The 18,010-nt window shown below is 35.7% G+C and overlaps 1 protein-coding gene across 1 annotated transcript in view; it reads left to right on the forward strand.

Annotated features, from left to right (window-relative positions):
• Positions 1-18,010, forward strand: part of smyd3 (SET and MYND domain containing 3) — an 89,685-nt gene that overhangs the window by 16,903 nt on the left and 54,772 nt on the right. Inside the window, exons 3-5 of the mRNA XM_015401795.1 lie at positions 1,031-1,138; positions 1,426-1,483; positions 1,753-1,895. Of these exons, the coding sequence (XP_015257281.1) occupies positions 1,031-1,138; positions 1,426-1,483; positions 1,753-1,895 (309 nt within the window). The remainder of the gene's footprint in view (positions 1-1,030; positions 1,139-1,425; positions 1,484-1,752; positions 1,896-18,010) is intronic.

Raw genomic sequence — 18,010 nt, forward strand, 5'->3', positions numbered from 1 at the left:
TCTACACTCCAGTCAATGAGTAATCAATTACTAAATTAGTTGACAATTATTTCAATAATCGATTAATCACAATTAATTGTTTCATCCCTAGTCAGATTTTCTCCTTAAATAGTGTTTTAATAGCTGAAAGATGACCATCATAATTAATTGAAATAAAGGTTGGAAAAGACACCTTTGGAAACTGGTCTCTGTTTATTGTTAAGGGATATATTACTGTTAAAAAGGATCATAATCACTACAAATAAATAAATTAATGTCACATATGAAGGATTGAAGATGTTTTTGGTACATTTCTCTGGATTTAGATTTATTTAGAGTCAGTGTTAAATGTTACCCCTGAATCAATGGAAAATTAGGGAAAACGTTTATAATTATTCAAAAATAATGGGCAATTAAGAAAGAATAACAGAAAACAACCAATTATGGAAAAAAATACTTTTATCATGAAGGAATAAATGTTCAAAGCAAAGATTAGATTCTAAGACTAATAACAAGTTGGTGAAACAGAACTAAAAAGGAAGCTGAATAAACTGTTTAGTAACATTTCAAAGTGCCAGCTTTCACATCAGAAATGCCGCTGTAGAACTGAGAATGCCTAGCCTTCATCTGAGACGACTGTTCGTCTACCTCGATCCAAGGCCCTGCTTTCATTGCCTTAACAGAGGGGCTGGATTTAGAGCTGTCTCTACACAACCTATTGATTATAGTTTTGTCTGAGACTCAGCTCAAGAAAAGGTGCCTTCATCAGGGACACCTCTGCCAATATCACAGATATGAACTGTAACCTTATTTAAACATAACCTTTAAAAATAAAAGTAAAGGCTATATCACTTCCTATGCTTATATCCTCAAGAATACCATGTAGTTCTGGATCAAACTTTTGCACAATTGTATAATTTTATCAGGTTTTACAAGATTTTATTTTTATTGGTGTACAATTGTAATGTTCTATATGTGATGGAAACATGCTATTTTGTCATTTGTACAGTATATGCATATGTTCATGTATATATATGACAATTTTCTGCAGAAACAAGCGTGGTCTGGCCATAAGAGAGAGTGTAGGTGTCTGCGCCGTCTCCTACCCAGACATCCTACTGACTCAGTTCGTCTGGCAGCAAGACTCATATTTGCCCTGGTATGTTTCTAGAAATACTCCTTGTTATTTTTAATCAGATAATATGTGCAAAGCAGGTTTTTAATGACTGTGAATATTTCTACATTTCCTTGTTTTTACTCTAAGAACTTCATGTTTTGTTCTGATATTGCAGACCTTGAAAATTGTAATGATGTTTTTCATTTGCATTTGTGAAATCATTTGTTATTAAAATATTATAATAAAACACGAGAAAATCTTAATAAATGCAGTGCACTAAAGCTGTATGAATGCGTGGAGAACATCACTAATTCTTCTCTCCTATTAAGTTAAATCCTCCTATGAACATCAGTAATGAGCTCTACACTTTAGAGGAACATGAATCACGTAAGTAGCTCATGTAAAACTTTTTTCACAGTTCATGCCTTTTATACTGATAGGTTTCCTTTGAAGTAATTTTTCTTTCCTTGTGACCCAACTTATGGATATCTGAAATGAGGCTGTTATTTACTTGATGTTAAATACAAAAAAGTCATGAAATAGGGTTGATATTCTGCCATTTAATAAGAGTCCACTAGGCTTAATAGTGATTAGATGGAGTGATGGATGCCAAGATAAATTTATGAATGTGTTAATAAATGTTTTGCTTTTTGCAGACTTGAATTCCATGTCTGAGGAGAAGAAGGAAGGTCTCTCTCAGCTGGCATCTATGTTGGATCTGTATTTACAACAGGAGGATTCTGACCGGACGCAGGAAATTACATCTTCCTGTCAGGATCCCCTTAGCCTCATTGCAAAGGTAATAATAATAATAAATTTGATTTATACTGCACTTTTCATCAAAAATACCTCAAAGTACTACAAAAAAGAAAAGCATTAAAAAAGAAATACATAAAAAAAAAATAAAAAAAATAATAATGACAAAAAAAATTTAGAATAATACAAAAGCTGTTTTAAAAGAGAGAAGGAAAAATTTTTTTTTAAAGGGGACCAAAGTTTTGGTAAAAAGAAATGTTTTAAGGCCTTTTTTAAAACATTCAGTGGATTGAGATGCCCTCAAGGTGTCAGGGAGGGCATTCCACAGACTTGAGGCAGCAGCACAAAATGCTCTATCTCTCATTGTCTGGAGTGTGGTTCTGGGAATGTGGAGCATGTTTGAGTGAGCGTAATGAAGGTAGCGGGTTGTGTTTGTGGGTTGATAAGTTCTTTAAGGTAGGGGGGGGCATGTCCATAGATGCATTGATGTGTGAGGAGGGAAACCTTGTATTCAATCCTGGTGGAGATGGGAAGCCAGTGTAGTGAAGGGAGAATAGGGGTAATGTGCTCATGTTTCCATACTCTCATCAGGATCCTAGCTGCAGAGTTTTGAATGTACTGAAGCCTCTGCAGACTCTTTTTAGGGATCCCAATGAGAAGTGCATTGCAATAGTCAAGTCTGGAGGAGACAAAGGCATGGACGAGCTTGAACCAAGGTTGGCTAAATGGCTAAATTAACAGCAATTTAAAAACACACAAACACTAACCGAAACATGTGTTTAACCCCATAAAGAAACAGAAACACACAATTTTCCTTTTGTTAAGTCTCCATTCCTTAGGCTTGCTATTCCACTGAGTCTGGAATCATATATCTGTATCTATGAATTTCCACAGCAGATCTTGTTAATTCAAAACATACAAACCACTTCTGGGATCTAAACTTCGGTGTGAAAAGATGCTTATTTGCATTTTGTGCTCTCTAAGTATTGTGTGTCTTTCTGTTTTGTCATTCTAAAAAGTGCAGGTGCATTTTGTCTGCTAGTGCACAGAAATTGAAAATGTCTCATTCTGGCTGGTAGATTTCCTTGGCCCAATATTTTGACAGTTTAATTAAACTGCAGAATCATATCCTATCATCTTTTACGCAGACTTTGCTCAGGGACATCAACCGTTTTCCAGGTTTATGTATGTTCATTAAGGCCTAAAACATTAGTTTCTCATATGACCCCCCAAAGCCTTCTTTGAGTTATTAAATATGTGGAGCCGTTTTATCATAAGTTTCTCATGAATGAATGTAGAAGTGGATAAAAAAGAATGAGCACCTCTCAGCAATGAGTTCTATAGTTGCTACTCTATTGATCTGCACAGAGGCTCATGGCTTCTAGACTTTGTTAAACCTCAAAAGCCCAGGAAAGAATCAGGAAACTACAGATTTACATTTCCTGAACTAGAAAACCTAGTTTCTGGATTATATCACTCATTTTACTGCAGCCAGATCCATTTGTTAAAACAAGTCAGGAAACCTTAAATCACGCAAAAACTTTATGTAAAGGGCTACATTTCTCACACTTGGTCGAGGTTATAATACGAAAACCTGAACTAAGTTTAATTCAAAGTGCTCTTATTGAATCAACCAGAATGTAGTATAGATTTGTATCAAAATAACTTTCTCATAGTGTCTACAAATTAACATGTTTGTGTTTCATTCAGACAAACAAAGTCTTTGTGCTTTAACCAATGCTGCATTCTTATATGTGCAACCAGAAAATGTGAATTTTGACAAAAAAAAAAACATTTAACATTTTAAATCCTTAACTAGGGTTGTTTTGATTTTACATTAAGAAGGACTAATTGGCCAAAATCAAAATTGGTATTTCATAGATCGCCAACAGGGGGCAGTGTTACAGCATGGGCAATATAATTTATTTACCTTGCAAAAAAGCAATTAAATGTGTTCCTGTTTGTTTTTTTAGTTTTTTTAGTATGTCTCTGTCTGTAGACTCCTTGTTGTAGTTGCAATATTTTATGCATCTTCCCTTATTATTTCCCTCTGCACACTCAACCCTATTTGTTTGCCCCCCTTCTCTTTACATTAGTAATGATGACTTTAAATTAAATCTGCTGAGAATATTCAGCAAGCTTAACAAAATAGGCCATTACTGTATGTTGTTCATGTTTGTAGCTCTCTGTGTGTTGAGCTGCTCCTGTAGGAGGCTTTTTATTTGTCAAAAAGGGGGGAAAAAACAACACAAAACACAGTCATTCTTTTTATTATTTCCTCCTCTCTAGTCCTAATAGTCCTATATAAACAGATCTAGTATATGGATGCAAAATAAAGCTACACCTTTGTATTTACTGTTTTGAATGCACCCATTGGGGAGTAGAGATACTGTGTAAGGCTGGATTATAAAATAGATATACATAGAAAAAAAGGTACAAATGGAAAATAAATAATGATTTATCTGTTCTAAAGGGAATATTGAATTGATTCCATGTTCAGTGTGCAGTCTTACAATTTCTGCAATTATAAAATCTGCATGTGCTGAGCTACGTCATTACAGTTGATTTAGGAGAATAAGTCATCCAGAAAGACTGCTGTGCATGCATTTGTGCTCATCTACTCACTTGTTGTAATATGCCTAGACAAATTATATCTGCCCTATGCAAATATTAATGCTTCATATAAAAAAAAAAAAAAAAAAAAAAATATATATATATATATATATATATATATATATATATATAAATACATACATACATAGTATAAATATAAAATTGTGTATGATCCATTCTGTTCGGGTCGTATCGGGTTAGTATTGGAATCAGTCAATACCAAAAAATACAATTTTGGTATCATATCGAAATGAAAAGTTTGTATTACAACAACCCTATTTAAAAGTACAATTAACAAATCCTTTATAATCACACTGCTTCTATAGAAAACACTTCAGAGAGGGTTTAAGATAAACAACACATAAAGAGAAACACAGAAGCAAAATCTAAAAAGGAAAAAAATATCTTGATCTCAGCACACGCATAAATTAGTTATTTTAGTAGCTAGCATTATTTGCATTGTACCCCTGCTTCATCTACAAAACTAGGTAATAGAAAACATTTAGCATATGATTTAAGTAAAGTGTTATTACTTCCTTCTTCCTGTAGTGGTTCAGAGTCTAAATTGAGCCTGATCACATGATTTAAGGGAGAGCTTTAACAGGCGAAGGCAGGGTAATAATAAACACTTTCTTGAAACAGATTCTGTGGGTTTCATTAAAGTTTTTAGATGCATCAAGATGTGAACATGGAAGATTGTGATTGAATAAACAAATCCAAAACTTTATCATCTTAAAGTTTAATTAGTAGTTAATTTTGAGGAATGTACCACTAAGAAGTGCATAAGAGTTTCTCCTATACAGTTTATGGCGAACACTAAACCAGGTCTCATGCACTGCAGACAGTAACCTATAAACACCAAAATGGAAACTATTTGGAAAACAACCAAACCACAAGCAGAGTGTGTAAAAAGAAGCTGAGATATATTATGCTATTATATATTAGGACTTTACAAACATTATATTATACATTATATTACTATACATTTATACAATACCTGCTTTAAGAACCAAGGAAGCAAGTTTAGAGCTGGTTACAAACTTCATTGTAATTTTTTATAGTTTTTAATTTAACTCTTCCTACATTTTGTTGATTTACTTTGGAGTGATATGGACTCATTTGTAGAGCAGGGATCAGGAAGATTGTTTGCACTAACGACTATAGGAAGGAGAAGGGGTATAATTAGATAAGTTTGACTACTCCATACCCCTTTGTACAATTAACTTAATGATACATATAAATTATTATATTTTTGTCTGGAATACATTTAAAATTTCTTATAATCCATTCAGTCATACCAAAGCCTTCTCAATTCTAATCTAGCCATGAGTGCCTTATTCCCACCCCATGCCCATATTTTTCATAACATCTGTATATGAGATTTGCTTGGACTTGCTGGACAAGCACCATCCATTTTATCTTTCCACTTTTAGCCCAGCTGAGCAGCCACATTCAATATCCAGAGGTTAATTATTGGCTCTTAGAAACCAGCAGAGATGCTGTCTGCCATCTTTAAATGGGTCGCCCTTGTCCTTGAGATGTACATGAAGTGCTAGTTCATGACCTGATTGGATTGCTGTTCTGTGTTCGACCATCCATTATGCTTCAGGCTGGGTGATTGCACAAATGTATTGGCTATCAACAACAGATTGAGCACACCTACTGATGTTTAATGGGTCCTACAAAGGAACCTTTTCATTAAGTATAGCACTTGTTTGAAGCAAAAAGATGCATTCCTATGGTGTGGCTGATAATTTTTGGTATGTAAAGATATCTTTGTGAAACCAATGGGAAATGTTTTTAGTGAATTTTCTAACAATCATTAGATATTCTCCATTGTTGACTTCCTCACTGAGTTACCTGTAATGGCTCAGAAAGTAGGACCCAGAATTCAGGCAAGACAGACAATTGCCGAACATTACCCAATAAGCATTTATACAGACAATGACTGAACCAATCTGCAGTGGCGGCGGCTGCAGTGGCTAGGGCGTCTGAAGCAGGAAGACAGATTAGTGATCAAGATAATCTGACTGAAGATGATTATGAACATGTAAGTCACTAACCTGGTTTGACAATTCAGTCCGTGCCCAAAGAAAGAGGATGATTCCAGCAAGTTGGCTGACAAGACGCAGCAGACCCTGTCAGTGAGTTCCAGATGCAGAATCCTAGAAGTCTGCAGAGCTGACACAAGATCATATCCCAGCAGACAAAAGAATGCAGGATAATCCACAGGGCGAAGTCAAGAGGCAGATCCAGATTTAGTCCACTGAGGAATCCAACAGGAGCCCGAAGACAGGCCAGGCCAACCGATCAGTCAGGGGCAGGCAGGCTCAAAAGTCCAAATACAGAAACGGATCAGGATCAGGCAATCAAACACTATAGAAATGCTAGAGAACTCTTAACATCAAAGGGTCAAGAATAAGTACTGATGGCTGGGAACAGGCAGCTTGAATAGAAAATGGGAACAGGTGGATCTGAAGAGTGATGATTAAATGGTAAATGGCCTGTACTTATACAGTGCTTTTTTAAGTCAGGAGACTTGACCAAAGAACTTTACACCACATTCAGTCATTCACCCATTCACGCACAGCTGCCCTGGGGCTCACTGACAGAAGCGAGGCTGCCGTACATTGGCGCCACCGGGCCCTCTGACCACCATTAGTAGACAATGCAGGTGAAGTGTCTTGCCCAAGGACAGTGTCGCTGTGTCCTTCGATTTCAGGGCAAACTCCTACATGTGACGCCACTGTTGGGCAGAGATGGACAGGTGAAGGAAATGAGCAATCAAGCCAGGCATCAGCGCCAAAATCAGGACATTACCAGTCCATCTCTATATCTACCCTCTTCTACGGTGTGTGGCAATCTGTGCATATTCACCTTGATTTGGCCACAAATAAGCCTGCCTATATTGCCCATCTTTATTCATTGGACTCATGGCTGTCAGTTGGAAAACTATTACTTACAACCCAAAATGTAGCTACCGATTGGTTTCTCCACAGTAGAGGTCTGAACTATCTTTGATGATCAGGACTGCATACTGCTGAGCTTGTGTTTTTTTTCTCTCTGAGAAATAAAGCAGTAATTTTCTATTTCTGAACAAGAAAAGCAGGACGCTTGAGAATGAAAGAAGCTATCTAAATTTAATGTGATAAACCAACACTAAACAATGGCCTGAGATTTCTTTCTAATACCTACTCTACAGGCCTGACTCATCACCACCAGGAAAGAGGTGAAACATGTTTAGGAATAGGAAAGGAAGTACACCTCAACACATAGAATAGTAAATACATTTCCTGTTGTGGTAAGCCTTTTTATATTTTTACAAACCTTATCTGATATGACATCTGTCTTAATATCATAAAAAACATCAAATCTGAACTATAACTTTAGTGAAAGATTCACAGGACAAATGGAGAAAGCTTAAAGGTATTGTGGAGGATTTTCGTGAAAAAAAAAAAACAAAAAAAAAACACACCCTCAGCCTGTGCATTTGCACAACCTTGTACCTGCTCCCGAGAGGGAACGCGTATTAGACGCGTGCAAGAGCGTTCACAAGCCCATTTCTCCTCATGCAAGCTCTGTTTAAAAGTTGCTGTTCTCATATCTCATACAAGCTTATAGTGTTCGAACATCTGCCCTAACCACTAAATCCTATAGGGGACTATAAAGTGGACTTTATAGTGAACTCGATTAACTTACCATTTAGACAGATAATCACGTAACTCCTCCTCCACAGCATGGTGTCTGCACCATCTTTATTAGTTGCCGCTGTCGGGTAGCATCAGCCTAATAACACTTTACGAGGAGAGGTCTCTGCGCAAAGCATTCAGAGATATATCTGCCTCTTCTGAGGCCTTTCTTAATTTCTCATACACTTCGTAGACACATTTTCTCTTACAACCCTCAGCCATTTTCAAAGAACTGCAATGAGAAAGGTGAGCTTCAATGACTTTATGAAACTGTAGCCCACCTCATATACACGCCTGAAAGTGCGCATGTGCAGAAACAGATAGCTAATGGGACAAGCACGTAGGACAGCCTTATATAAACATATCACCAGAATGATTGATGATTAGGAGGACCTCTTATTAAGATGATCCACCCTGAAATAAAAGAGCGTCCTCTATACCTTTAAGAAGCATTATGGACTGGTGATAACCAGGTTCAACCACAAATGTCAGAGAACTATACAAGTTACTAAGCTGGAGACAATTTGGAAAAAGACTGAGAAACAGGACTGATGAAACGAAGTAAAATCAATGAACAAGGTGAAGAATTATGGGAAGGTGAAGGACACGTCTAGTTAGTGAGTCTTTTTTGTGTAGTTGTAATTTCTGCATACCTGTAGAAATCCGACTTTTTCTGTGAGTACTTTGTTGTTACATCCATCTTTTATTTTTATTCGCCTTATCTGTTCAAAGGCTGTAAGCGCAATACAGTATATAGATTTTTTAAATGAAGAAGTTGGTGCTTAATGGCACCAAGTTTGTTGTTTGTTGTGAGCAAAACTAAGCAAAGTAATTTATGAAAAGATAAAATAATTGCAAACTGAAGTTTTTGTATAAAGGTCTTAATTGTAAACATACAAAATTAATTTAGGCAGTAGACTTGTTTCTGTCAGCCTACATCACCCTGATTATGTGTTTGCCTGTATTCTGCATGTGAACTCATTAACATAATCCATGTGTCTATGTGTTAGTATTTTCAGTCTTATCTATGCAGCATTTTCCCGATCTGCCCGTGTAGCAGGCAGTTTCATCGGCGCTACCTAATTAGCTTAAGCTTAGCAAAATCACGCACACAACACACCAACCCAACCTACTGTAATGACTTTGAGTTCATCATGTATTCAGACACAGAGAGTGTAATACGAGGGGAGAATAAAAACCATTTGCCTAATTGACAAAGATTGGCTGTATGGTGCGTGGGTGTGGTGGGGGAGGCGCTCTGGGAGAAGAGAAAAGAAAAAGAATATAAGGATATAAAAAAGCAAAGGCTTGGAAATGAGTGACGTGAGGCAAAGAGAGAAAGGAAACAGTAGAGCAGACAGCAAAAGGAGATGGAGATGAAATTGGTGATGGAGGCAGTCAAGGGCAAATGGAAATGGTTGAGAAGGCAGAGTGATACATTAGAGGACATATATCATTTTTATAGCTTTTCCTTTTCAATTGTGTTACAACTTTTGGCTCAGAGATGTTGATATTCATTTGTATGGCCAGCATCAAAAAATGTAAGAAAGGAAAAAAGAAGTGAGCTCAAAGACACAGACAGCCAAACTTAAAGTTGTTTAAAAATGATGTTACATTGGGACCACCAAACTCCGGCACCGATGCATAATATGTCCACAAAAGGAAAAGGAAAAATAATCAAAGGCTCAAGCTTATTTTTTGTGCATAAACTGGTGATTAAAACATTTGTTAGCAGTGGTTTAAACATCTAAATAACAGCTTATCCAACAACCTAGAAGCGTTCTGTGGTGTTTCCACATGCTTATAATTCATTACATTTGAAAAATTACTGTTAACTAAAGCTTCATTCAAAACCTTACAATTGTGAGAGTATTCAACTCGGTGTTATAATTTTGTTACCACTGTTGACCAGAATAGTTTCTATGACACATTGATGTGCTTTTAGTCCCTAACAACCTCCTCAAAGCTGATGATATCCATTGACTGATGAAGGGAAATAAAATACTGCTGTACAATCAGACTGGAACTGTAGTCAAAGACTATTTGCTTCATTTATCTCAGGCAAAGAAAAAAACAGAAGTTGATGATTTAATGGAATGGGTGCCATCAGCAGCTGTTTTCTGAAATAAAAAGAAATCATAGTAAAAGCAGAAAACATTTTCTGAGCAGAAAAATTATGCTCATAAATAACAGTTGTTTCCTCAGTGGTCTGTTTACCGCCTGCTCAAGGTATCCGTCATAGACATGACACGAGCCATGTTTCATCCTTATTACTCAAATGTGGGTAAATTGGTGCCATATAGCGAAGTTACAGATCAGCACAGAGACTGTTTTTGTTTGGTGAGGACAAATCTGTTCTCCCCTTCTGTCTTCTTCTCAGAGTTAATCCACATTTCCTGCAAAGATATTCATGTTAGCAAATTTGTTCAGTTAAACTTTGTTCAGTTGGATGAAAATGTAATTAAAAAGGTATTTTTTAATCAAACAAAGTCCTCTCTTAAGTGCAGTTATAGTTCCCTGTATATCAATTCAGATATGTTGTTAGAGCTGGGTGACATGGTTTAAAACTCTAATATTAAATTTTTTCCTACCAAATCTGATTAATCTTTTTTTTTTCAAGTAAGTTTTATAATAAAAATGACAAATGACATATATTGCCTTCAATATACAAAATACCTTTGATATCAATCCTCCCCTCTGGGAGGTGACCTTCATTTAAAGGGCAACAAAATTCAAGCTGATTTGAAAACCAACAGAATGGTTGACTGTAGTGTATTTTTATTTTCACCTGTCGTGTATTTATAGATTTTAGTGGTTGCAGGACTTTATGACATTTACTTTTTGAAGTTTGGAGATGGAGGAATAGGGTTAATTGTGGTAGCAGTAAGAAAATTGGTGAAATGCAATCACATTAGGGAAAGAGAAAAACGAATAAATGAAAAAGTTTGGATTGTGTGTGTAATTCAGTGGTGGGATATTTGAATGAGATATATATAAGGTCTACATATTATGGGCCTGCTAGGAGTTCTGTGAATTTGTATCGGGGTTAGGGACCACCTAATGAACATCCCTTGATTCCAGATGAAACAATCACCATTCCTCTGCTCTTTTCAGCTTCATTGCTCTTTGACTTTGATGGGTTTGGAAAGGGACAGATATTGATAAATTACTAAGATGTTCCTGTTTTAATATGTTATCTAATGTCCCATTGTGCTCCAACAGCAGGTTAACATATAAATGAACCTGTCACATTGATAAGACCTGTTTTCTGCTGGGCTGAGACCCTTTAGACTTAATAAAGTAAGGAGTGATAGGCCCTCTCCCTACTTCATCTGTGGTATTTAATGATTTGCTGATAAGATGCATCTTTGACACTGGACTAACAAGGAGCAGAGATATACTTATTGTATGTGGTTTGGTGGTTATACTCTGCCAAAAAAATCTAGTTTTTATCTGTCTTCAAAGTTTTATAAATAAATCTGAATTCCATCCAATAATTACATCCAATTACAGGTGCTCTATTCATGCATTCCCATATTACACCAATTCCCTAACCCTTTAAAGCCGGGTGTATCATATTTGATACAGGAGATTTTGAAAACTCTGCATCATCGGTGTGATGTTTTTGTTCTTGAAACCCTGACTTACACAATCACACACATGTAGTGAACAGAAAACATATAAAAGATGATATAGATGATATAGAAATGCGTAATATATGAAAATTGATGCAAATAAATAATGTAATTTAATCTTTTTACAAAATTTGTATAGTTATTTCATTTGTCAAAAAGTTCAATGACTATTCTAAATTTGAAAAATTAGAATCTTCTGTTCAGGCTTTAAAGGGCTAAATTAGTATAGACCTGTTAACATAAATAACCTTAGAATAAGGCAAGTTCTGATCGGTTTCTCTGAAAGATTGAGCTTATTTATGATAATAGAAGGAAAAGATGTTTTAAAAACAGGCTTGATTACACATATAGAAACCCCGTTTTACATTCAGATATGGCATAACACAGCAGCATACAGTTCCCACACCCAGTGGAGAGTTTTTAATGTAAGCTATAAATGTGCTATTTTGCTCACATTTTGCCTTATTAACCTAAATGCTGTCTGTGTGTTAACAGCTGAGAGGCTCTGCTGAGAGTTATAGCTCTTACTTGAATCACTGCAAGCCAATTGGTGCTGATTAGAATGAATCTGACATTTTATCAGCAAAGGTCTAAACGTTTTTCTCTGTAAAGTAGTTGTTTTTTTTATTTAAGCAGGTCATTGCAGTCATTAGATTTACAGCTTACAGTGTTTTCAGTGATTTTTGCAAAAGTGGAATGACTGCAAGAGTAAACTATCCACAATTTGAGTAAAATTATTATTTAACTGTATTGGACAACTACCATGCAAAGATGAATATTATGAACTAAATGCAAACAGTAATAATGGCCATTGGTTTTAGTATCTTCAGCCAGCAAGTATTTAAAGCCTTTTCATTTTAATTGAATTCTAATAAAGAAAGAGTGCGTATTGTCAGTGCATGTTAAAGTCATGATACCCCCAACCTCATAGAATACGGTTCTACTCCACAGGTCACCTCTTTATAAAGAGTGTGTAGATGTGTCTATGTCTGCGTTTGTTGGCTCACTAACTGCTCATGCACTTATGCGTGAAGCAATAGCTCTGCTCTAAGTGGGTCTGCACTTGTGGCTAATAATGGATCAGCCCTCTAAGGTTATCAGTGCCTGTTTCTGGGCTCTTTTTATTACTTTCCTTAAACAGGACAAATAAATCCCAAGTGAAAAAGAACAGCTCAGTTTATCAGGAAATAAGGAAACTGACTGGCTGGTTGGCCACAGATTAGAATATGATAAATATTAGTTTTTTCTGTTTAACTCCACTCCTGATATAAAACATTTTAGCATACAGTACAGTTTCAGAAAAAAACATGAATTTACCATTGTTAACTTTGATATTAAATAAAGTTAAAATTATGTGAAATGGGGATTTTCATTTGAAAACTATGATTTACTATAAATAACCCACATATTTGGACAAGTGTTTTTTTTTTCTACTAATACAAGATTTACAACATGGTAGTGGTAAAACTTTTGTTACCTGCACCTCATACCATATGACTACATGTATATTTGAGTTGCACATAATGTCTTTTTTTTGACTTATTGTCATAGCAGTGTCACAAGTACAGCGTAACGTAATTCACTCTCTGCATTTAACCCATCCCTTTGTGGATGCCATTGTAGGGCGCCCAGGTGCAGTGTGGGGTTAAGGGTCTTGCTTGGGAAACCAGTGTTAGTCCGTGGGAATGGAGCTTCAACTCAGAATCTCTGGGATCCAAGCGCAATGCCCTAATCACTAGGCTGTCACTCCCCTAAATTTTGCATTTTCTTTGTTTATATGTAGTTTTTGCAAATCTCTATAGCCATGATGTGATTTTAGCTATTAGCAGATCTCCGCTCATAGAGGTGTTGAAAAGGAAAGTGAATTGTCAAGGACATGAAAAAAAACCCCCAATAATAATCAGTATTATTTACAATCTGTAGAGAAGTTGGTTGGTTTGTGATGAAATTCACTTTTGAATAATTCATCTGGTTTAATAGTTTCTATTACAAATCAACAATATACAACCAAAGAGGAAGGGCAGGAACCTATCCAGAGGAGCTTCTCTTTATATAACACTTCATATCCCACACACACATGTGTACAATCTTAGGTCCACAACTTGAATGTCCTCATAGCAAGGAATATTTTTAGAGTCCATATGCCAAAATTTCAGTAATTTGGGACAATGGTGTATTAAAATAACAGTATATGGGGGAACAAGTCTTCAATAGCCTCCTACCAGATCCACAGGGTCAATAGTACTTTGGTAACTCACAGATGGTAATAGATTCAATTATCTTTTACACTTTGCTATGTAGTTTAATGTTTATACATCGCATCAATATAGGATACACTATCAAATAATCTACTATCTTTTTTTTTTTTTTTTAACATTGTCCTGTCTGGCGATGTGGCAATAAGAATAATTGTCTAGATGCCAAAAAGAGAGCCCAACAGATTTAGCTAGATTCTAGATAATCTATTATCCATGTACAATTCAACAGGTATTTAAACAAATATGCTTAAATGTATATAAACATCCATAAACATAAAAAATTTCAGTATCTCAATGAAAAATTTGATGCATAAATGAAGTTCGGAAATTAAATAAGTGGTAAATTTGCACCTTCTGTAGTTAAGCTTCAAAAATCAAGAGGATTGCAAGGGTAGCTTTAAACAGATGCTCCACTTCCATCAAAAGCATTTTTTTTTTCATGCTGGCTTGATTTGGTCAACATGAGGAAGAGAGGCACATTGATGAAATCGAATTAATTTATTTCCCAGTTGTTCACATGTATCTAGCAGGGATCCACTGGCCCGCAAATATGATACTAAAGACCCAGGGACATTCTTTAATCTGTTCATAATGGTTTCCCAGCCATTTGGGAGACAGACTCAACATACTCCAGATGGTAAGTCTAATAGTCAGAGTTGAACCATTTCCTTGGTTTTACCACTAATGTGTTGATGTTTTCCCAAGATAAATAAACTTGAGAAAATGGTTTCCTTCCCTTACCATCAGGTTATAAGTTATCACCTGAAGCATTGTGAAAATCTTATCACAGCTGTGTTTATCAGTACTGTAAAAACTCATGCAGGTTAGGAGCTTAGGAGCCTTGTTTTGATTTAGCTATAAGTGTTTCAGAGTGTTATGCTTCATCCTAGATTCAAACCTGTTTCTGCAATAGCTTAGAGTTATGACCTGCTTTATTTATATTTACACTGAAATATTTGAAGGGATTTTTCTTTAAGTGTAGCTATGAGACACATTAATCTTTTAATAAGGTCATTAGAATTCAGATTGTTTAATTCAATTTGTATTTTTGTCAACTGTAGAATTTCTGAAGTTTTTCTGAAATTAGCCCATCAGTCTAACAAAAGAATAACATTGATCTACACAAATTGATTAGAGGCATCTGGATAACAGCTTAAAGATATATTTATCAACAAACAATTTACCTAAGTCAATTCTAAATGAACTGAGCCCACCTGTCCTCACCTGAAAGGATAAGTTACCAATTGGAAAGAAAAAGGAAATATTTAATGGAGGAGGAATTGAGAAAATAGCTGAAATATTCTTGATATAAACCTGAAACTATAAGTTAGTTGTTATCTTATCAGTTATCTTAACTGACAGAGCTCAGATTTTAACTCTATTAACTAGTCTTGGTAACTAGTTCTATATATCGTTGTGTTTAAAGCATTAGCTTGCATCAGTCACAGTCGTCCTACCTTAGAAGCAGTCGTTGCCTGAGAAATGATGAACTGTGATAGCCAGCGTTTGGTTCATTTAGCTTGTTGAAAATGTGTTGTTTCCAATGTGTACATCGCCCTGATGCTGTGGTGCAGCAGCATGTAAAGCATTCAAAGACGAAATGCTTCATCAGTCCTGTTATTTTCATTCTGAATATACATAAATATCCTTATTTTCCCTCAGCCTCTGTCCCAAGACAAGCACTATATGCACTACTTGGGGACAGTGAGAATTACCCTTCATGATTCCACCTTTCATTCTTTTTTGTGAAATGTGTGGTTTTGCCACCTTCTAAGGTACTAATAAGCTCAATGAACTTTTAAATCCCACAGGTTGTTCCATGCACCTCATTAAGAGAACAGTTTTTTTTGCGTCAGAGCCCAGTAAATAAGCAATGCATCTTTCCTGTGTGTTAACTGGCTTACTGGTTCTTGCTGAACATTTTTTTTCTAACTTGGTACTTTGTTCTCTCTTCAGGTTGAATATATTCATTCAACAAAAATATAAATGCAACACTTTTTTGTTTAGCTCCCATTTTTTTGACGAGATTAATTCAAAGATCTTAAACTTTTTCCACATTAACAATATCACCATTCCTCTCAAATATTGTTTACAAACCAGTCTAAATCTGTGATACTGAGCACTTCCCTTTTGCTGAGGTAATCCATCTCACCCCACAGGTGCGCAATATCAAGATACTGATTAGACACCATGATTAGTGATCAAGTGTGCCTTAGACTGCCCACAATAAAAGGTCACTCTGAAAGGGGAAGTTTTATCAAACAGAACAATGCCACAGATGTCGCAAGATATTTTTGTGAAGTGTACTACTCAGAGCAATCAGTTTCTGTAAATATTGTGGTCTAAAAGCAGCAAAGAAAGTTAAACTTTAAAATAATTGTTTTTGGGTTTTTTTTGTGAGGAGATTTATTTGGAAAGGTTCATTTTCAAAAAAAGATCCCATCTACTGTTGTAGACAAGATCCAGATTTGTCTAATTCAGAACAAAACAAACATTTTCACCACTTCCCTATATATTTCCTGTGACATTATAATCAGGACTTTGTGATCATTTTGTTGTTTATTTTTACTCTAACTATAGAACAAATTGTAGTTGAATTAAGATGGTCTTATAATATCACTATTAAAAAAGTCTCAGTCCAAGTTAAAACATGGATACTTTAGACCAAGCAACCATTCAATTGAAATAAGGAACAAGAGGGAAAAGAAGAGGTCATTAAATAGAATCACCTTTATTAGCTCTCAGTGGTAAAATTCAGGATAGCGGCAATAGTTGGAAAAAATCCATAAATGGGAATAAGCTGTAAAAGCTGCCTACTCTTAAAGAAGAAAACCTGCAGTCAAAGAAGAAGAAAAAGGACCTATCGTAAAGGAAAGTTTCAAACCTCATTTTAAGTCCAGTTTAAACATTTATGAATTATTCTTTACTTGATCTGCCATAAAAGTTTAGGTGTTTACATCACACCACAGAACCAGAAGATAAAACATCAGCCGCACATTCTAGCAGTCTGTATATAAAGGTCTGTTGACACACTGCTGGACCACTGCTAAGAAAACTTCAAAGATGATTCAATATTTTTAAATACATTTTTTTATTAAATAGCAATTTATGTGTAAAACGAGTATAATATTTTTCTCACCTGGATCAAATTGGATTTCATGTGATTATAGCAATCATCAAAGGAAAATTGAGCAAATGACGTGCAACATTAAAAAACCCAACAACTACATATAGTATAAACATGCTATATTTATTAGCTACTTCTGTGAGTGTTGTCCTTATTTTACTCTTCAAGAGACTAGAGTAAAATTTAGGATATAATGAGCCGCTCCCTGGAAGTCCCCCTAGGCAAGGTTGAAGAGAAAGTAAAACAGTGGGAGGGGTAGATGACAGGGAGAGGAAGGACAAACACACGAGCACAGCCGTCCCATTGGGCCAAGGTATTTAACAGTTTGTAATTACAATTGGGAGCTCCATTAATTGACACCCTTTAAAGGTCCATTGAGTATAAAAGTTGTGTTGCAAGAAAAGCCCCTGCCAACGAAATGCTTTGATAAATATTTGTATGAAATATGATCATGAAACTTGGCTTTGAACTCTGCATGAGTCTGTCTGATTTTTTTTATTTATTTTTTTGTCCTCCAGGGTAAATTTTTGGTTGGTTTGTAAAGAGAATACAGATGTGTGCTGCATGCATCTGCTGCACCAATTATGTTATTTTTTTTTTTTTGGCTAATGCCCGTTACTGTGATATTTAGTTAAACCAGACGATGCATATCTTCTCTTTGTAAAGGTCAGTTGTGGCATTTTAATGATTGATGAAATCACATGAAATGTGCCTCTTGGAGCACCAAAGAGAATGGATCCTCTCCTTACCTCAGGATGTGCAGTGAATTTCACCTGAGCCTAATTGTTGCCAATCTGCCTCTGCTCTAATCAAAGCTCATACATTTGTTGCCAGTT

This window comes from Cyprinodon variegatus, unplaced genomic scaffold (genome assembly GCF_000732505.1).
Source record: "Cyprinodon variegatus isolate N-32 unplaced genomic scaffold, C_variegatus-1.0 Scaffold1259, whole genome shotgun sequence".
In the NCBI taxonomy this organism is placed as follows: domain Eukaryota; kingdom Metazoa; phylum Chordata; class Actinopteri; order Cyprinodontiformes; family Cyprinodontidae; genus Cyprinodon; species Cyprinodon variegatus.